Consider the following 21,048-nt stretch of genomic DNA (forward strand, 5'->3'; position numbering starts at 1 on the left):
GTTGCACACTGCATGCTTAGCACACACCAAACCACACTGGTCACATGATGAGGGCTCAGCACACTAAGCTATCCCCACCAGAGGCCCATGCCAGCTGTTACCTACCCTACACCCCCTCTCATACCACTCAGTCAGGCACAGGCTATACAGACAATTATTTACTTATTATAATTTTGGGCCCTCTTTGCCCTGGAAAGGGGGGTGGGCCAAGGGTCTGGGCCCAGCATGCAACCCCACTTCTTTGGGGGCTGATCCCTCCCCCAGCTCTGCTAGGTCCCGGGGCCATAGCATCAGGCCGGTGGGGTGGAGGTAGAGGTGGGAGCGAAGGGGAGAGCCTGTAGAGCCACAATGGGGCAGACGGAAGCGGGGGCATAGGGACAGGGACCGGGACCCTTTCCGGGTCCATGGGGGCCTCACAGGCCTAGGCCTGTCCGCTGGATTGAGCCTCAGAGCAGCCGACAGGCGTTGCCCACACTGTCAGCAGAGGCGTCAAGGTCGTGGCTATATGGAGAGTCCCAGTCCCTCAGGAAAACCGCCTCTAGCTGGCTGCGCAGCCCACCACGCCCATTCTGCGCCACCAGCAGCGAGGTGCCTGCTGTCTCCGTGAAGTAGTTGCCAGACCAGTTGGAGGTCCCTGGGGAGGAGAGGACGGAGAATGACAGCCCCACAGGGTTGGCCAGTCTCTGGTGCCCGGACCCTCCCTTCTTCTGTCCCTTGGAACACTTACCGATGTAGGTGGCACGTTCGGTCACCATGTACTTGTTGTGGTTGACACGGGCGTATGGGATCCGGGCCTGAGCCTCATCGGCAGGGACCACAAAGAGTTTCTGCCAAAGACAGAGGGTGGTAAGTGCAAGATGCAGCTGGGGGTGTAGCTGGTTCACAGGGCAGGGGTTCCCAGTAAACGCTGACGGAAGGGAAGAGCTTGTTGCCCCTATTGCAAACTTGCTCCCTAGAATGGCTCCTATTCATCCCTGAAGTTCTCATCTTGGATGTTGCCTTTTCCAGAAAGTTGTCCTTGACTCCTCAGGCTAGGACAGGTCATTCCTTTGTGCCCTCCTATCGGTCCCCAATCTCTGCCTGAGCCTCCCTGTCCTGGCCACTTTTCCCGATCATGGCAGGACTCCCTGTGGGTCTTGTTGGCTAACACATGAGCTCCACCCGGGCTGTGTTCCCAGCACCACTTACCACCTGGATGTCGATGTGGGTGTGGTTGTCGCGCAGGGCAGCCAGGGAAAGCAGGAAGGAGCGCATGGACGGCTCCGAGTGTCCCCAGCAGCTGATCAGCAGGCGCACCTTGACACCCCGCTCATAGGCCGCCCGGCGCAGCCCGTCATCGATGGAGGGCCAGAACCTGGGGGTGAGGCGGAGTGGGTGTGCAGAAGGAGGGCGGCTGTATCCCAGGCTTTGTCCTCAGGTTTGGGGAGCCAAGCTCGGCCCCTGTGTTAACTTCTGAGAGCCCCCAAACCTCAGAAGCACCCCACTGTTGGCTCCCAGTCCCTCCTTCTGCCCCTTTAGGCCCCTCATCTCCTGTTCCTGGTTCCCTTTCCTGCCCTGCAAAACCCAATGCTCTTTTATCTGTGGCACTGGGGTTGAAACCTTCCCACTGAGCCATATCCCTAGCCTTTATTTTTTATTTTGAGACAGGAATAACTAAGATGCCCAGGCTGGCCTCAAGCTTGCAAACCTCCTACTTCAGCCTCCCAGTGTGCTGGGATGACAGGCAGGTGCCACCACACTCAGTCTTCCCAGTTCACCTGCTGACCCCACACTGCCTTCTTCAGTCAGCTCACCTAATCTCCCTCTTCTTACCTCGGATCACAAATCCAACCCTGCTTTCCCAGTCCTGTACTCCGAGTCCCCTTCTCTAAACCCTTCATCCCATTTCTATTCTGTGACCTCTACCTTCCCAAACCCCACATCCTACACCCTCTACTTTAGGTCTCTAGCTCCCCATTCCTGGCCCCAAACCCCAATTTTCTCAGCTTTTTCTTCATTACTTCCAACCTCTCCCATCTCCCCCAATGCCTGCTTCTCGTACCTCAAAACACCCAGACCCTGTCACCGCCCCATGTCTCCAAGGCTTCCCCTGTGTCTGACCCTTGCTTTGGCTTCCCTGACTGCTCTCAGAGCCCTGTTGCCCCCTCTACATGCAGGAGGCCCCTGTCCTGAGCCTGGTGTGTGCCCCGAAGTACCTGCGTGGGTGGGAGAACTCCATGGTGGGCAGGTAGTTCATGACCGCGATGTAGATGAAGCTCCGGGCGTTGTCCACCACATTGAGCAGAGCCTTCAGGTCTGGGGTGCGACCACTGGGACAGAGTGGTGGTGGTGCACTCTGGAGGGGAGGGAGCAGTCACGACAAGTCCCCTGCCAGAGGCATCGTCAGTGGACCCTGTGTTTGACAGCTCCCCAGGAGCCAGCCCCAGTGGATTTCACTGAATCCTTAGCCTCTGTGATGGGGAAGGATAATCACCATGTCCACTTTGCAGGGGACGATACAGGTTCAGAAGATAAGCAATTTGCCTAAGGCCACACTGCTGATAAATGGAGCCAGGAACTGGACCCAGGTTGATTCCAAAATTTATGCCGAGTTGTTACTGACCCAGCAGCAAGAATATGACTTGGAAACTTGTTAGAAATGCAAACGCTTTATGGCTCACTGTGAAAAGCATTCTAGAGAAGAATGCTGTGGTGGAGCCCAGGCCCGTTTGTATGTATTTATTTATTTGAGGGTTTTTTTGAGACAGGATTTTGCTATGCAGTTCAGGCTGACCTTGAACTAAGTGGTAATCTTCCTGCCTCAGTCTCCCAAATGCTGAGATTATAGGTGTGCCCCACCACACCCAGAATTTTATTTTGTTATTTTGCAGTTTTAGAGACTCAATGGAGGGCCTGTGCACTGAACTACATCCTCAGCCACTTTTTATTTTTTATTTTGAGGTGGTGTCTCCCTAAATTGCTCAGTTGCCAGGCAGGCTGAAACTTGCTATCCTCCTGCTTCAGCCTCCCAGGGCTGGGATTATTGGCTTGGCTCTGCGGTAGATCCTGAGCACTCTAGACAAGAGCTGCTGCCTGGCTACTGAGCTCTTGAAATGTAACTGATACAACCAAGGAACTGAATAGTTCACCATATTAATTTTAATTAATTTATTTAAAAATTTTTCTTTATTTTAGCTTTTTTGTTTTGTTTTGGTTTTTGGTACCGAGGATCGAACTCTGGACATTGTGCTTGCAAGGCAGGTGCAGGAACCACTGAGCTAAATCCTGGCCCCATATTTTTGCTTTTTTGAGACAAGGTCTCGCTATATAGCCCAGGCTGGCCTGGAACTTGCAGCGATCCTCCTGCCTCAGCCTCCTGAATGCTGGGATTACAGGTATGTGCCACCACGCCCAGCTAATTTTAATTAATTTAAATGGAAAGAAATGCCTGTGAACAACACTAAGGGTCTGGGATGCATGAACTGTGCTACTGGAAATATTAGGATATCTATTTTCAGATGGAAATGAGGTCTAGGGAGGGTGAGACACAGCCTAGGCTCCTGACTCAACAGGCAGGGCTGGGGGGCGCTGTGTGTATCTATGGTATAGCAGGCCCACTGCCCCCACACTCACCGCCAGGTAAGCCAGAGCGGGGGTCCCATTGAGGCAGATCTCCATAGGTGTCTCTTGATTGTAGCGGGTGTCATAAGGCCGGGGCCAGGTTGAGGGGATGGAGCTGCCCGCCTGGCCCAGGTACCAATAAGCCTCAAAGATCTTGGTGAGGTCTTGAGCCAGGCAGCTGCAGTTGTACATAACCACACCCAGCTCCTTGACCTGCAGGAGGGCCAGGCTGAGTCTGGTGCCCACAGACAACAGGGACACCCCCAGGTCAGTTTTTATCCCTTGTTCTACTTCCCTCTGTCCTTTAGTCTTTCCTCCATCCCCACTCTGAAGAGCTAGAGTCCTAGAACTTTCAACTTATGAACCCAGGGCCTCACACACGCTAGGTGATGCCCTACCACTGAGCTACCTCCCCAGCCCTTTTAATATTTTATTTGAAAACAGAGTCTTATTAAAATTGTCTAGTCTGGCTTTGAACTTTTGAATTTTCCTGCCTCAGGTTCCTGAGTAGCTGGGATTACAGTTGTGGGCCACTGTGCCTGGCTCCTGCTTATTCTTAGATCTAGACCAATATGTTCCTCCTCCAGGCAGCCTCCCCGGACTGCCCAGACTGTGCTAGGAATTCCCCTGAACTCTCACAGTACCCTTGGGTTTCCCTCTTCATTCTCTCTGCTGACAAACCCGTGTCCCTACTGGGTGGAAGGATAGGCTCCACGGATGTCTCAATCACAGCTGGATCCTCAGCGCCTCCCTGCATCAGCAGTAATTCTAGGGGTTTGGGGAAGTACTTGTTGAAATAAACTAGTGAATTAATGTCCTGCTATTTCTTAAAGTCACATCAGTGCCTCAGCTTCAGCTGTTCTCTTCCCTCTCTTGTGCCCACTCCTGCCAATCCTTTAGTATCTGATCAGTTGTTATCTCCTTCGGGAAATCTGCCCTGACACCCCAGGGTGGGTCAGATGACTCCTCTGGGCTTCCGAAGCTCACAGAGTTTCCCCATCCTATCCCTGAGCCCCTCTGGGCTGTCAGTGCCTGGTAACAGGCCAGGCTCCACAGGGCACTGGGTTTCCATGAAGTTTATCCATTACCACCACTTTCCTAGTGTCACCCAGGACAGCACTAGGTTTAGGACGGGCATTCACGGAATGAAGAGTGGAGCCCACATTGGTGGTGGGGGCCTTGAATGCCTTATGCATAGTTGGCACTACTCTGAGGATGCCCAGACTTCCGTGAGCAGGAGGAGAGCAATGGAGGGCTAGACTGGGGGATGTTTAGGATGGCTTGGTAGGGAGTGGGAAGAGAATGACTGCAGAGACGGCCAGAGAGTGGTGGGATTGGAGAGAGAAGCTGGAATCTGTGGGCCATGAAGCGGCCTGGAAGGGAAGGGGGTCAGGGTGCAGGCAGACCTGAGTCAGGGAGCGCCAGTCCATGTTGGCACTGCCCAGGTAGAAATGGGTCTGGTCCACCACCCAGAACTTGGTGTGCAGGACGCCATGGGTCAGCTTCTGCATGTCCACCATGCGGACCTGGGCACCTGCAGCCGATGGGGTGGTGGTCAGGGGCCAGCTTGGGCAGCCCTGGGCGCACTCCCCTCACTGCCCCCAGCTCACCGCTCTGCAGCAGGGCCTGCAGGTCCGCCTGCGGCTGGGGCCCATTGGGCTTGCTCACAGCGATGCGCACCTTCACACCTCGAGGCGCCAGGGTCTGCAGCTGGTGGAGGACCTCCTCGCCCTGCAGGCAACAGAGAGATTCTGAGGGGCTGGGCCAGCCTGCTAGGGGCACCCCAATGGGGTTCTTTCAAGATTTGGCTTTGATAACTATAGGAGCCACCAGGTCCCTGGCACCTGCTGTGTACCAGTCCCCTTGGTGTCTGAACTCACTGAATTCTCACCACTACAGGGAAGGGCTGATGACAATTCCCATAATGCAGATGAGGAAACTGAGCTGGAGAACTCAGTGGTGAATGGAGACTTGAACCAGACCATCGGCTTCTACTCCTGTGCTATGATCCACTTTAGTGGGAGTCTGGTCTACACACACACACACACACACACACACACACACACACACACACACACGCGCACGCGCACACACACACACGCGCGCGCACGCGCGCGCACACACACACACACACACACACGGGATGAAACCCAGGACCTTACATCCGCTAGACAAGTGCTCTACCACTGAGCTATATCCCTAGCCCCTTTATTTTTTACTTTATTTTTTATTCTGAGACAGGATCTTGCAAAGTTGCCCAGGCTGGCCTTGAACTTGTGATTTTCCTGCCTCAGTCTCCTCAGTGCACCATCACACCTGGCTTGGATTTTTTTTTTTTGAGACAGTCTCACTATGTAGTTCAGGCTGGCCTTGAACTCACTGTGTAGCCCAGGCTGGCCTCAAACTCTGAGTGATCCTCCTGCCTCAGCCTTCCAAGTCCCGGGATTACAGGTGTGTGCCATCATGCTGGGTTTAAAGTCACCATATTTTTCAATAGTAGGAGTTATCTGCCTGAAACATTCCTTATTAAACTATGGAGAAGCCATGTGCAGTGGCACAGGCCTATAATCCCAGCACTCTGATGCTGGGGCAGCAGGATAGCCACAAGTTTGAGGCCAGCCTGGGTTACATAGTGAGTGCAAGGCCAGCCTGAATTACATCACGAGACCCTGTCTCAAAACACAAAAAAAACTATGGAAATTTTATGTTTTGTTTTTTTTTTTTTTTGGTACCGGGGATCAAACTCGGGTCCCTGCGCTTGCAAAGCAGGCAGTAGAACCACTGAGCTAAATCCCCGGCCCTGGAAATTTTATGTTTTTAAAATTTGTCTGTAAACCATAGCCAGGATATATTAACAGCAAATGCTTATAATGGGCTGCTTGTACACCAACCACTGTCAGTTTGCGTGAACCAGTCCATTCTGTCCTCGAGAGCCCTGCTAGGCAGGCAGTGTATGCTGTCCCCCTCTTACAGGTAGGGAAACTGAGAAGCAACTTGCCAAAGGTCACAATCCTGGGAGCACTTGAGGCTGGACTGCTACTTACTCCTCTTCTACCTCTTTGTGTGACAGGATCAGAGCAGCTTGTGGGCAAGCGACATCTGCTAGCCTAATCCCTTGTAACCAAACCCGTACCCTGACATTCTGAGGCCTCCAGATGATCATGACAAATGCCCCCAGTCCAGAAGGCCATGTGAAGACAGCTGCTTCCAAACACCTGTGTCTAACTGTCCACATGAGACATGCCCACCTGTCTCAGGGTTGCAGAAGAAACCCCTCATCCCCCCTACTATACTTCCCCCTCCCCCACTGACATCCCTGTTGCCAGCCAGAGCCCAAGCTGCCAAGTACCTGCTGGGCAGAGGGCTCCTGCATGTGAGTGTCATTGTTGGTGAGGGTCCAGTAGAAGGAGGCGATGTCCAGGCTGCTGTGAGCACCGGCAAGCAGGCCCAGCCAGGCCTGGCTTGTGGAGGGGTTGCTCATGGTGGCATTTGGAAAGTCCAGGCCCTCAGGAATGCTCTCCACCAGCACTGCTCTGGGGGGGTGGGGACAGAGTCAGCCACATAGATGACCTAGAGATGACCAGCTGGGATGGGAGCGTGCTCACCTGTCTGCCCAGGGACGTGGATGGAAAACTGAGCATATCTGTGTGCATGCCTGTCCTCATTATCCTGTGTTTGTGTGTGTCCACTGTCTGTCTAGAAGTGTGGGAGGAAGATTATGTGCGTGGATGTCTGTGTGTCAATCCGTAGATGTGGATGGGAGATGCTATGCCTATTTGTTCACAGACCTGCAGAGAAGATGACGCTGTGGCTGCCATAGAAACTGTGCAGGGGGAAGGGGGGCGGGCATACACTTGGGCCTTTGCAACCTCCTCACTTCATCACTGCACCGGGTGCAGCTGAGTGTAGGCCCTGCTCCATGTGAGTGTTTAAGTGTCCCTGGCCTGGCAACCCTCCCCCACCACCCAGCTCCCCCCAACTTACTCGCAGGGATCATAGCAGGGGGCTGGGCGCTGGTTGGGCCCAAAGAGATGCAAGTCCCCGTATTCCCATAGAAACAGCTGAGTCATCAGGGCACCAAAGCCCACCACGGCCAGGATAAGGACCAACAGGACCCAGCGGGCTTTCTGTGGGGAGGAGGGGTTGGTCAGCCAAGGGGGGCAGCCCCACCGTTCCCCAAAACGATTAAAGGAGTGAGGGTGCATACCTTCTCTGCAGCCTTCCATGCCTCAATTTCATTCATGGGCAGCTCATTGGCCGGCTCCTCATCAGGCACCTTCAACTGGGAGATGGGGACGGGGAAGATGGGGGAGTAGCAGGGTGGTTCGGCGGCATCCACCCTCCGCAGAACCCAGACCCACCCCACTTGTTGTCCCATCCACCTACCTCCTGGTACATCAGTTTAGGCTTCATCTTGCCAGGTAGCTGGAGGAGACGAAGAGCCCAGGTGGGAAGGTGGGTGTATCAGGGTCTCAGAACTAGGGGAACAAAAGCAGGCATTTGTGGGGTGTTCTGGGCTTTTGAGGGACATCACAGAAGGCAGACTGGCCTTGGACTTATGGGGTCCACTGAGTCTCCTTGCCCAAGATCACGGGGGCACTTGGCACAGTGCCTGCCACCCCAAAAGGAGGAAGCTGGTCGCTCGCTAGTCAGCAGGGATTTCGAAATCCCTCGAGGTCCAATGCCTCTGCTTTCTTCGCATCACTCCATCACCCTGCCTCCCTTTAGCGGCTACCCTGCCCCCCTAGAGCGCCCACGCTGCTCCCCAGGAGCACCCTCCTTTATTCATCCCCTGAGCTCCAATCCAGACATTCCCCCAGACAGCCCTGGATGGAGTCAGAGGAGCTTCGAATATTTGTGCCCGGTTTTTCTCAGCCCAGGGACTACTCAGGGAGCCCTTTCCAGGTGGCTCCTATGCCCTCGACATCGGGTAGCCACCAGACCACAGCAGCTCAGGTGCAGAGCCCAGGACTATGGGGCCCTCCTCACCACCCCCAACCCCCTCTCCCCCTCAACTACCCTCCCCCAAGAAAGACCTCAGCCTTACAAGCCAGGTGGCTGCTGCTACCTCCGCGGGGCCCCAGCTTCTGCCCCGACAGGCTGAACAGGAGTGGGAGGGGAGGAGGCGGGGCATCGCCAGCCCCGCCCATTGCAGCGGGGAGTCTGCGCATGTGCGCGTCAGCCCCGGCTCACCGCAGCGAGAAGGGGGGGCAGGGTCCGCCAGACACCGTCCACCAGCCTGGCTGGGATGGGGGCAATTTACAGTATGTCTGGTGGATAGGCTTTGTAACACTCACCCCAGGGCCCATGAGGGCCAGCGAGGCCACAGATAAAAAGGAACCCCGCATCTTTTCTGGTCTACAAATCTTGAGAATTTTTGTACCATGGGCATGCATTACCTAGTCAAAGAATATAGATATATAAATAAAATAATTAAAACGTTTATAAAGTAAAAGGGGGAATCAAAGTTGACCAATAGAGAGACAAAGCAACAAAATCAGAAGACCCAGCCCTTGATATAGAATGGTTAGAGAAGGATGGGGGAGAGGGTAGGTTTTCTGTTGAGTTTGTCCGGATTATTTGATATTTTGATAGGGATTAAGACAACTTTGTTTTGAGATCCAGCCTTCTGGATCCCATCTCCAGCCACAGCTGGAGAAATAAATCAGAAACTTCCTACCCTACCCTCCAATATTCTCCCCCTAACCCTCACCCCCAAACACACAGGAAGTCCACAGGAATCCCTCCATAAAGGATCGTTATTGAAAGAGGCTACCGAATTCAGAAGTGTTTGCTTTCAAGGTAGTGGAGATGGGGAAGGGGGTCCTGGTTGTTTGTTACTGTAAGCTTTTTTTTTTTTTTTGGTACCGGGATGGAACGCAGGACCTTGCACTTGTGTGGCAGGCGGAGGCACCACTGAGCTAAATCCCCGGCCCTGTCACTGTAAATTTTTTTGTTTTGTTTCTATTTGAGACAGGGTCTTGCTTTGTAATTCAGGATGGCCTTGAGCTCGTAGTGATCGTCCTGCCTCAGCCTCCCAAGTGCGGGTGTGTGTGTGTGTGTGTGTGTGTGTGTTATAGGCATAGCCACCACACCTGGTTTTTCTTTTCTTTTTTATTTTGGTAATGGGGATCGGGACCTTGCCCTTTTGAGGGAGGCTCTGGAACCACTGAGCTAAGTCCCTGGCCTCTTATTTTCTTTTTAAAAACTGAAATATAGGCTTCTTACAGGGACGTATAGAAACCATCTCAACACAGATTAAGAAATAACTATGTAAAAAAGGGCAACCACCCAAGTTTATCTAAGGCTGAGGAGATTGGGAGACACCAAAGATAAGGCTTTTCAGAGGGAGGGGGCCAGAGGAATGTGATGGGGGAGGGGATGGGAGGAAACCTTTGGCTTTGTGTTTTTGTGCTATATTGGAGATTAAACCCAAGCCCTTGGCACTTAGTGAGCTGCATCTTCCAGCCCCCTTTTTAAAAAATTGAGACAGGTCTCACTGAGTTGCTAAATTGCCCAGGCTGGGCTTGAACTTGTGATCTTCCTGCCTTAGCCTCCCAGATGTGGGATAATAAACACACATCACCAGCCAGGTGTGGTGGCACACACCTGTAGTCCCAACTTTTGGAAGGCAGAGGCAAGAGGATCGTCAGGAATTTGAGGCCACTCAGGGCTGCATAGTGAGTTAAAGCCCAGCCTGGACTGCACAGCAAGACCCTGTCTCAAAAAACAAAAAACAGGGCCAGGGATTTAGCTCAGTGGTTCTGGCGCCTGCCTCCAAAGCACAAGGTCCCAAGTTAGATCCCCAGTACCAAAAAGGGGGGGGGGGTTGAAACAGCAGGTGATATAAAATTAGGGGAACTGATGAATAAAAACCCAACAAAGGGAGTGTAGAGCCTGCAGAACTGGGATGGCCATTAATGCACAAAAATAGGGCCAGGGATTTAGCTCAGTGGTTCCACCACCTGCCTTGAAAGCACAAGGTCCCAAGTTCGATCCCAGTACCCAACCAAACCAAACAAAACAACCCCTTCCCCACAAAAATATAGCAACCCCCCCCCAACTATTTAAATTGTTAGTGACCTTTTGCTATTCAAATTGTGGGCACTGTGGTGGGGCTGGGTCATGCAGTGCTCTGGGAGGAAGGAGGATTGGAAAGCTCTAGCCCTGGACAATGTAGCAAATTGGTGAGACATTGTTTTAACAAATAAAAAGGGCTGGAGAGGTAGCTCAGTTTGAAAGCCCTGGGGTCAACTCCCAATACCACTCAAAAACAAACAAAAAGCCAACAAGCTGAAAGTAGTTTACTGTGATGGGTGCTGGAGCCAGATATCTGACTTTAAATCTGAGCTTCAGCATCTGTGACCCTTTGTTTGACTTTGGAGAAGTGACAGAGCCTCTTTGCCTCAGTTTTCCCAGCTGCAAAGTGGGCATGGTGACAAAAGTGTCTACTTTTCATAAGGCTGTTCATTACTTTCACTTGTATTTACTGAGGACCTACTGTGTGTCAGGTGTTGTTTTAGGTGCTGGGAGTACAACTATGAACAAGACAGACACAAGGGAAGACACAGAATAAACAATAGGTAAATTATACTTGCCCTCCCTTTCTGTGAATTCAACCAATTATAGTTTGAAAATATCATTTATTTTTGGTTTCTTGAGACAGAGTGTCGGTATGTAGTTCAGGCTGGCCTTGAACTCACTATGTAGCCTGGGCTGGCCTGGAACTCCTGGTGATCCTCCTGCCTCAGCCTCCAGAGTGTGGGGATTACAGCTTTGCGCCACCACACCACACTGAAAAGATTTTAAAAAATTGCAGTCTGTACTGAACGTGTACAACCTTTTTTCCTGTTATGATTCTCTAAACGATACAGTATAACAACCATTTACATAGCATTTAGAAATTATGTGAAGTACAGTATATGGGAGAACAGATGTAGGTTACATACTAATAGAACCCCATTTTATGCCCGGGATTTAGGTCAGTGGCACCGTGCCTGCCTGGCAAGCACAAAGTTCTGAGTTCAATCCCTGGTACCGCAAAAGCAAAAAAAAAAAAAAAAGACACTATATATATAAAATATATAATTTCACTTGGTTGGTTGGTTGTTTTTGAGAGGAGGTCTTGCTGTGTTGCCCAGGGTGGTCTTGAATTCTTGGGTTCAAGCAATCTTCCCATTTCACCCTTACAAAGGCTAGGACTACAATTGCATACTATTGCACCTGGCTCTCTAGAACGCCATTTTATGTAAGGGACTCGACCATCTGAGAGTTGTGCTGTCCTTGGGGGCCAATATCCCCTAGATACTGAGGGGCTATAAAAGGTAACACACTTGGGCTGGGGATTTAGCTCAGTGGTGCCACTGCCTGACTCACAAGCAGAAGGTCGAGTTTGATGCCGGGTAACAACAACAACAACAACAACAACAACAACAAAAGGTAACACACTCCATGGAGAATGTGGGATGTGGGATGGTTTGCAATGTTAAATAAGGAGATCAGAGGAGGTTTTATTGAGAAGGGGACACCTGAGGAAAACTTCAAGGGAGAGAGCAGGCTACACAGGCCCGGGCTCCTGGTGGGTAGGGGTACAGCCAGTACAAAGGCCCTGAGGCGGGAGTTGCCTTGTGTGGATGGGAAGTGGGAGAAGGCCAGCATGGGTAATGGAATTGGGGTGGATTGGGACAAGGAGCTGAGTCAGAGGTGACCAGGCCAGATCCTGCAGAGCAGGTCAGGGGCTCCAGCGAGTTCTCAACAGAGTGGGCACGTGATCTTGAGTGTTGTGGTGAGTTTAATGGTGGCCTCAAAAAAAAAAAGTCTGACATGGGCAAAACTCCTGAAACTTGTGTATGTAACCTTATTTGGAAAAATCAGAAGTGATTACATTTAGGATCTTGAGATGAGGTCATCCTGCATTATCTGTATGGGCTCAACCCCAATGACAAGTGTCCTCGGGAGAGGCAGCAGGGAAGACAGAAGGCCGTGTGACCAGTGAGGTGGCAGCCTGGAGCTGCCAGAAGCAGAAGGGCAAGGGATGGCATTGCCTTCACACCTCTGGCTAGAGCCCAGCTCTCAGGAAGACACCCTGGGTGGAGACTTCAACCTCCAAGGCGGCGACAGAACTCATTTCTACTGGTTTAAACTGCCCAGTTTGAAACTTTTTTTTTTTTTTTTGGTTACTGTGGATCGAACTTGGAACCTTGTGCTTGTGAGGCAGGCGGCAGAACCACTGAGCTAAATCCCCGTCCCCAAGCTGCCCAGTTTGTATCAGCACTGAAAACAACACACAGGGTCTCAGCTTCTCTGGCTGTGTGGGGAGCAGACTGGGGAGCCTAGGAAGAGGTCAGGATGGGGGGACCAGGGTGGGGGGACAGACTAGTGAGTCTCAGGGAGGAGACAAGGGTGCAGGGAGCAGGGTAAGGCAGCCAAGGGAGGAAGGATGAAGAATGCATGGGTTCTGGGTTCATTCTGGAGGTGGAGTGGATGAGATTTCCAGACTGGATGAGGTTGGAGAACAAGAAAGATGTCCAGGAAGACTTGTAGCGTTTGGGCCTGGGCAAAAGCAAAGATGAGGCGCACTAGCTGGTCTGGGGAGACTGAGGGAGGAGCAAGTTTGGGGGGAAGATCAGCAGTTTAGGTATTTCAGGTTAAACCCAGGGGCTTCAAACTGAGCTACATCCCCAGTCCTTTTTTACTTTTTATTTTGAGACATGGCATTACCAAGTTATGGGCTCCAACTCAAGATCTTCCAGCCTCAGCCTCCTATAATGTTGGGTCTGCAGACATGCACCACCATACCCCACTTATGGAGTTTAGTTTTAAACATGTAAAAAATTGAGATGTCTAAAAGCTATCTAAGCCAGGCATGGTGGTGCACACTCATGATTGCAGCACCTGAGAGGCTGAGGCAAGAGGATCCTATGAGTTCCAGTTCAAGGCCAGCCTGGGCCACATAGTGAGTTCAAGGCCAGCCTGAACTACATAGGACGACCCTGTCTCAAAAAAACAAAAACAAAAACCAAGCTACCTAAATGACTTCTCTGAACTAAAGGAACTGATACATAGAAAGGACTGGGCTGTAATCCCAGCACTTGGGAAGCTGAGGCAGGAAGATAGTTCAAGGCCAGCCTGGGCTACACAGTGAGACTTGTCTGGGAAGTGAAAAAAGAAAAAAACCAAACCAAAAATCAGAGCTAGAGATTGAGAAGACAGTAGGATTATGTTCTACCGATCAAGTTTAGTACCAGAGCACTTACCTAGCGAGGGCGCAAGGCACTGGGTTCCATCCCCAGCACTACAAAAACTAAAAAATTAAAACACCTAAAACAAACCCAGAAAGTACATAGAATAGCCACTGATCAGCAGGAGGCTCTTGGTGAATCCTGTCAAGTCTCCTAACAGCAGCAGCCCCTCCAAAGGCACCCCCCCAGACAAAATAGGAGGCCTTTCTCTGCTATTAAATTTTTAAAGCTGCAATAAGTTCGAGGAATCAAATTATAGCAAGGTTCAGATTCCCAACTGGAGGGGCCCGGTGTCCCAGATCCCCGACCCAGAGGGTTGTGCCCAGAGCTGGAGAAGGAATCTGGTCCCCGAACCCCCAGATGGGCTTCAGAGCAGCACAGAGCTCAAGTGGGGCCGTAGCAGTGGTGCTGCATTCCTCTTCAACCATCAGGGTGCCTGTGCCCCCAGCACCCCAGGGCCCCAACTGGGCTCCAGTGTCACCAACCAGGCTGGTCCTACTGCTCTGCTTCTGGGAGGATGTGGGGTGCAGGAAGCATGGCCCCCCTGCCCACAGGATACCCCAGGCCCCAAAGTTTGGGCCCTGCATGCCGGGTGGTGTGACACCGCACCCCGCAGAAAAGGAGGAAGCAAAACTTGCTGGGCTTTCGATTCACAACTCAGGCACTGAGTCACAGGCCCTGAGGGTGGCAGTGGGGAAGTTGATCCCTCCCCCACCGGTGGCTCTTTGGATTGGAGAGTTGAGGGTTCAAACCTGACCAGTCACTTTTCTTGCTGAGGGAGGCTTTGGTTCTCTGAGCCCAGTTGGTCTCAGCCCTCTGGAGGGCTGAAGATCCCTGACCAGTCCCATGGGGCTCAGCTCTAGGGACCTGCCTAACAAGGCTCCTTCTCTGATGGAATGGGAGATAAATGTCGTGTTTGCTGGGAGACTGATGGGAGTGTCCACCCAGGACAGCTCAGCTAGTCCTGGATATGTGCTGCTTGGTGGGTGATACCGGTGTCTGTGACCCCAAGAGCCAGAGCCACACGTTGCAGATAACAGATGGTATCATAAATGAGTATGCGCCCCTCAAATAGCTGAAGTCTGTATGTAACTTGTTCCTCTACCCCAAGCACACTGGAATCACTCCGTAAATGTTTGCTGAAACCAAAGAAATGGAGCAGTAGAATGGGAAACTTGTGTGTGTGTGCGGTACTAGGGATTGAACTCAGAAACTTTTACATTAACCTACATCCCCAACCCTTGCTTTCTATTTTGAGATAGGGTCTCTTTAAATTGCTTCGTTGCCCAGGTTGGGCTGGAACTTGGGATTCTCCTGCCTCAGCCTCCCAGAGTGCTGGGACTACAAGTGTGAGCCACACACACCTTGTTTTTTTTGAGACAACGTCTTGCTTTCCTGTAACTTGGTAAATGCTCAGGCTAGGCTGGAACTGCTGACCTCCCTGTCTCAGCCTCTGGAGTGCTATGAGCAGAGGCGTGTGCCTCCATGCATGGGTTAGAATTGAAAACTTTGAGAAAAGACGCTCTTAGATGTCCCTCCGGACCCAGTGACACTTGTTTTATCCACAGATAACCAGCGGGGGTGGAAAGCCCAGAGCAGATGGGGTAGGTGCAGATGATTCACAGTGGAGTTTGGGCTGAAGAGGGCGTGTGGGTCCAGGTCAAGGTGGCTCAGCTGACTGGGAGTCACGGCAGAGGGACAGGCCAAGCACGCACACCACGGGAGACACTTAAAAAATCAACAGGACTAGGGACCAGGGATTTAGCTCAGTGGCACCATGCCTGCCTCGCAAGCGTAAGGTCCTGAGTTCGATCCCGGGTACTGCCAAAAAAAAAAAAAAGGAATATCTTAGAACAAAATCAACAGGACTTACAAACAGTTTAAAACAGAAATGTCTTCATGTCTAAAGGAGTTGATTTTCACTTCATGGGGCAGACCCTCTTGAACGAACAAGCAATACTCTGAAGCCAAGTCTACAGAAAACAACAAAACATTGGTTTTGCAAACTGCTCTTTTGTTTTTTTTGTATGGGGGGCATGGAACTTGGGTCCTTGGGCTTGCGAGGCAGGCAGCAGAACCACTGAGCTAAATTTGGGGCCTAAACTGCTCTTTTCTTAAGCAATAGATCCTTTATTGTAAAGGCCCCCCTTAAGGCAAGTGGCATGCCTAGGGTGAAGCTGATCAGTCTGAAGAATAATTAAGTGAAAAACAGTACCATGAATGGTAAGTACTTCTGAATTGGCACTGAAAATTCTGAGTGGTCCCACTCCTGCTCAAAACCTTTCTGTGGCTCCCCACTGCCCTTAGGACCAAAGTACAAAGTCAGACTGTGTGTGTGTGTGTATGTGGCACTGGGGATTGAACACAGGGAGTACTCAGTTATATCCCCAGCTCTCTTTAGATTTTTTGTTTTGTTTTTTTGAGACAGGGTCTTGCTATGCAGTTCAGGCTGGCCTTCAATTCACTATGTACCCCAGGCTGGCCTGAAACTCTTAGCACTCCTCCTGCCTCAGCCTCTCATGCTGGGATTACACGGGAGTGTTACCACTTAAAATTTTTAGACAGGGTCTTACTAGGTTGCCCAGACTAGGCTTGAATTTATGATCCTCCTGCTTCAGCCTCCCAAGTGCCTGGGATAGTGGCCATGCACCACCATACTTGGCCAAGGTGCACTCTCTGTCCTAGGTGAGGTGGCCCCTCACCCACCATTGCAGTTTCAGTTTCCTCTTCTGGACCCAAAGCCCTGTCTCCAGACCTCACATTTCCCTGAAGCCCAGCTCCAGAGCTTCTGTGGCTTTCTAGGTACCTCCCTGAGCTGTCCCTGGACCCCTCAACCCACCATGTCCCAAACTATCCTTACCATCTCTCCTAAGCCAGCTCATTTCAGGGACAGCTCTCCCACCCATTCTTTAGGGCTCTGCCTGGCCGCCACCTCTCCAGGAAGCCCTCCCTGATTCCTTCAGCCCCAGGCTTGTCCTGCCCCCCACACCTCATCGAGCTGGCCTCCTGAGGATCTGTTCCACTCATCCCTCTCCCAGCTCCAACCTGGCTCCCCCCACCTCCCTCAATGCCCAGCTTTCACTCAATCCTTCCAGCCCCTGGCCCAGTCTGAATTTGACTTGTTCCTCTTCTGCTCAAACCCTCTGTGGCTCCCCAGTGGCCTGAGAACAATGTTGCGGCTCCTCACTGTGCTCCCAAGGCCTCACAAGACCCTCCTAACTCCGCCAATGACTCTTCGGCTCACCCTCTAATCGTGCTTTACATCTGGCCACAGTGAGTATCTTTCAGTTCCTTGAATCAAAGTCACACATTTGTCACCAGACCTCTAGTAGCTGATCTTGTGCAGCACACCTTTCCCTCCTTCCCATGCTGCTCATTCCTCTCAGCTTTTGCATCACCTCCTCCAGGAAGCCCTGGACCCCCAGGCTGGTTTAGGCACCTTCTCTGGCATCCCACAATCACCACGCCCCCCTGCCCCCGCCCCCACCACTGCCCCCATCCCATCCGCCTGTGCCACTCTGAACCCAGCCCCTAATCTCTCTGGGATGTCACTGCCTGGGGATGAGTCTGTCTTTCTCACTGGGCTGTGAGCCCCAGGAGGGCAGGGCTGGTCTGTTTCAGTCACCACTGTGTCCCCAGTACCAGGTGCTCAGTGGCCAGTTCATTCATCTACCCACTTAGCCAAACTTACTGGCTACTCACTGATAAGCCTTGGTCTAGAAACTGAGGACACAGCATAAAACACAGGGGACAGTGGTGCATGCCTGTAGTCCAAGCACTCTGGGAAGCCGAGGCAGAGGACTGCAAATTCCAGCCCAGTCTGGGCAACTTAATGAGACCGTGACTGAAAATAAAAAATAAAAAAGGGCTTGGGATATACACAGTTCAGTGTGAAGGCCCTGGGTTCAATCCCCAGTACTGCTGCCCCTCATCCCTCTAAAGATGGTCCTGATGGGACCATAAATGAGTGACATATATGGTGTATGTCTTAGGGAAAAATAAAGTAGGAGAGGGGGACAGTGGCATGATGACTGAAAATGTGAAAATGTGATGTCCTTGCTCAAACAGAACAACAGGATGAGTCTGGGGCTGGCAGCATTATTCTTGCTTTTCAGATAGGACTCAGGGCTCAAGGGCATCACCTGTTCAGGTTGCATGGCATTGGTGGCTTGGATGGAAATCTGAAACCCAAGTTCAGTTCTGTTCCAGGATACTGCTGAACCATCTCATAGCAAATAAGAAAATACACCAGATGGGCACAGCAGTCCATGCCTGTAATCCAGTGATTTGGGAGGCTGAAGCGGGAGGATCTCGAATTTAAGGACAGCCTGGACAACTTAAGAGACCCCGTTTCAAAATTTAATGCAGGCTAGGGATGAAGCTCAGTAGTAGAGCATTTGTCTAGCATGTGCAAAGCCCTTAGTTCAATCCCTAGCACCACAAAAAGCCAATATAAAACAAAACAAAAACCCCCCAAACCCAGAGAGGTTAAGTTATTGGTACCAGGGGACACAGCCAGGAAAGGGTGAGCCAGGATTTGAACTCAGGGTATCTCAGGGTTCCAGGAACAGATGCTCCTTGCCAGCTGCCTGCCCTGTTTAAAAGTGGTAGCTCCACAGTTCTTTGAAAGCAGCTGCCCCAGTGCTGGGTTTGGTCTCTCAAAAGTCCCAGCAACACCCTATCTCTCCAAATCTGCTGGAGCTCTCTGCAGCACTGTGTAAATGTAAAGGATATAGGTGTGGAATGTGAAGAGGGCTCTGGCTTTCTTTCCAACAAGGCTGCCACTTGCCAATCCATCCTCAGTAGAAGTTCTGGAGCTGCCACAGGTTGGCATGATGGCTTCATGTCACGTTGGATTGCATCTCTCCTCTGCTCCAAATCCTCTGTGGCTCCCTCACTCAGAGGAAAGGCCAGTCTTCTCCACAGCTCACAAGACCCCACAAAATGCTCCATGTCTCCTCCTGACCCTCACCGATTTTCTTGCTCCTCTTTAAATATCCCAAGCATGCTCCAACTGCTGAACTTCTGCATTTGTTTTCTCTGCCTACAATCCCTTCCCCCAGATAGCCATGCCACTCTTTCTTCTTCGGCAAGTCTTTGTTCAGTTGTCACTTCTCAGAAAACCTTCCTAGACTCCCTTACTTAAAACTACAGGCTAGGAGTGCAGCTTGGTGGGAGCATACTTGGCTAGCGCATGAAGGCAGTGTTCAATGCCCAGTACCACAACCGACCATGACCATGGATCCCCCTTCTAACACATCAGATAATCTTCTTACCTACATACAATGTTTGTTCATTGTCTCTTACCCCCACTAGAATGTAAACCCTATGAGGCCAGGGATTTTTGTTTTGTTCATTGATTTGTCCCCAGTTCCTAGTACAATGCTGGGCACATAGTACATGCTTAAGAAATATGTGCTCAATGAATAATTTGTGTTTTCATTCCCATATTGGAGATGTGCTAAGTGAGGCACAGGGAGCTTAAGCCACATGCACAAGGCCCTGCAGCTCTTTAAGTACTAAGAACCAAGACTGGAACTCGAATGTTCCAGCCTCCAGGCACACATCACTAACCACTGTACCACACTGCCTAAAATAAGCTGTGTGAATAAGATACTTACCTCTCTACCTAGGGAGTCAGGACTTGTGGGGGCTGAAGTGTAGGGGCCCTGCCTCATCTCTCTGTACCCCCAATTCTAGAAATTCAGGAAGAGGCCCGGGGATTTAGCTCAGTGGTGCCACCACTTGCCTCACAAGCAGAAGGACCTGAGTTCGATCCCCGGTGGCCCCCCCCCCAAAAAAAACCAAATGAAATTCAGGAAGATCTGAGTCTAAACGACCTATGACCTCCCCTTCCAAGCCCTCCTTGACTCCCACAGTAGCTCTTACTTAGGGGGTGAGGGTGTGTGTGACTCAATCCAACAAGATAAAGAGGGACTAAGTGTTTACAGAGCAAGCTTCATAATAGCCAATGGGTCACTAAGGTGCGGCTAGTGGCAGAGGGGCTGGCAATGTGTAGATGGTGGGGTGGCGTAACTGCTGTGAGAGTGTTGGGCCAATGTGGAGTGTGATGCCAGGGGAATGATGAGTGCAGGTGGGGGCTGGGGAGACTGGAGGAGGGTGAGAGTCCTAGGCTCAATAACAATATTAGCCCCAAATGTCAAGTCAAGCTGAGCGCATGACAAGAATAAATTAGCAGCTTCTTCACACTCATCCCAGACGTGGGTGTTCTTGAGTGCATTTTACAGATGAGGAAGCTGGGCTGGCTGGGAGAGGCTTGCTCAGGTGGCCAAGGTTACCCAGAGGTTTAGAGGTGGAGCTGGGCGCTGACACAGCCCAGGTCATGGGCTCTAGTACCTGATCAGTGGGAGTATGTGAAACCTGACACAGCAAAGGACGGAGACCTGGTGGGAGGAAAAACAGCTGCAAGACTGCGTGGCTTCTCATGGGGAAAACGTGGGCATGAGACATGGAGGGACGGTGACTGTCTAAGGAGAGGAGCGATGGTGACAGGGCAGCGACGGAGACGTAAGGGGCAATGACGACAAACGGCGAGTGTGAGCACGATCTAAGGGGAGAAGCGGCGATAGGTGTGCGAAGAGGGCTATGAGGACGATTTAGCAGTGAAGATTTCACGAAGGACAAATGGCAGCAAAGATGAGTACTGGCGACATAAGTCGGCGACGACTTAAAGAAGGGAGACAGCACAGATGGTAGCAGTGAGGGTTTACTGGGAAACAAAGCGATTTTAAGGGGCCGAGGGAGACATGAGGGTGTCGGCAACAGAAGGGGGGTGGTGACGGGTCAAGCGGTATATGACTTAAGAGGAGGAATGAGTGACAAAAATGGACCAAGGGCGACAAAAGAGGCGGACGCATTAGAGACGAAAGGGTAACAACACAGGGAGGGCTGACGAGACGCGGCGCCCACAGATCGCACAGTACCTGTACTCCCGCGTCTCCCCCTTCAGAACCAGCCCTGAGCGCAACGCCTAGGCTCTGGCCCCGCCTTCCTGCCACACCTGCGCGCAGGCGCACTCCAGCTAGACTGCGGGAAGGCGGGGGATAGGCCTGGGCCTTTCTCATTGGCTGCGCTTCTCGCCCCGCACTGGGCGGAGGAAACGCCTTTGGTGAGGCGGGGGGGGAGGGGGACGACGCTCCCGTCCCGTTTTATCACGTGACTCGCCGTCGCAATTTCGCTGGGGGCT

At 51.7% G+C, this 21,048-nt stretch overlaps 1 protein-coding gene across 4 annotated transcripts; it reads right to left on the minus strand.

Moving 5' to 3' along the window:
* Nucleotides 1-145: 145 nt before the first annotated feature.
* Nucleotides 146-20,974, minus strand: Pld3 (phospholipase D family member 3). Of its 4 annotated transcripts, XM_004874186.3 has the most exons (13): nt 20,786-20,970; nt 8,898-8,999; nt 7,987-8,078; nt 7,808-7,882; nt 7,585-7,727; nt 6,950-7,133; nt 5,211-5,331; nt 5,007-5,134; nt 3,613-3,813; nt 2,196-2,335; nt 1,189-1,354; nt 728-827; nt 146-634 (listed from the first exon to the last, which is right to left on the minus strand). In XM_004874186.3, the coding sequence occupies exons 3-13, from the start codon at nt 8,011-8,013 to the stop codon at nt 447-449; spliced, it is 1,473 nt and encodes a 490-aa protein (XP_004874243.1). In that variant the 5' UTR covers nt 8,014-8,078; nt 8,898-8,999; nt 20,786-20,970; the 3' UTR covers nt 146-446. The 4 variants fall into 4 exon arrangements, with proteins under 4 accessions (XP_004874243.1, XP_004874241.1, XP_004874242.1 ...); XM_004874184.4 differs by lacking the exon at nt 8,898-8,999 and having other exon boundaries at nt 20,786-20,974; XM_004874185.4 differs by lacking the exons at nt 8,898-8,999; nt 20,786-20,970 and adding an exon at nt 8,648-8,779.
* Between the last annotated feature and the right edge of the window lie 74 nt (nt 20,975-21,048).

This window comes from Heterocephalus glaber, unplaced genomic scaffold (assembly GCF_053883595.1).
Source record: "Heterocephalus glaber isolate CG9 unplaced genomic scaffold, H.glaber_assembly_v1.0 deba00001002, whole genome shotgun sequence".
Lineage (NCBI taxonomy): Eukaryota > Metazoa > Chordata > Mammalia > Rodentia > Bathyergidae > Heterocephalus > Heterocephalus glaber.

Bases quoted from the DNA above. Each gene is read 5' to 3' on its own strand.
- Pld3 (XM_004874184.4), bottom strand. From the start codon at position 8,013: ATGAAGCCTAAACTGATGTACCAGGAG. The intron at 5,332-6,949 runs GTACTTGGCAGC...TGTTGCCTGCAG, and splicing joins AGGAGCCCTCTGCCCAGCAG to GGCGAGGAGGTCCTCCACCA. The intron at 828-1,188 runs GTAAGTGGTGCT...TGTCTTTGGCAG, and splicing joins CCCACATCGACATCCAGGTG to AAACTCTTTGTGGTCCCTGC.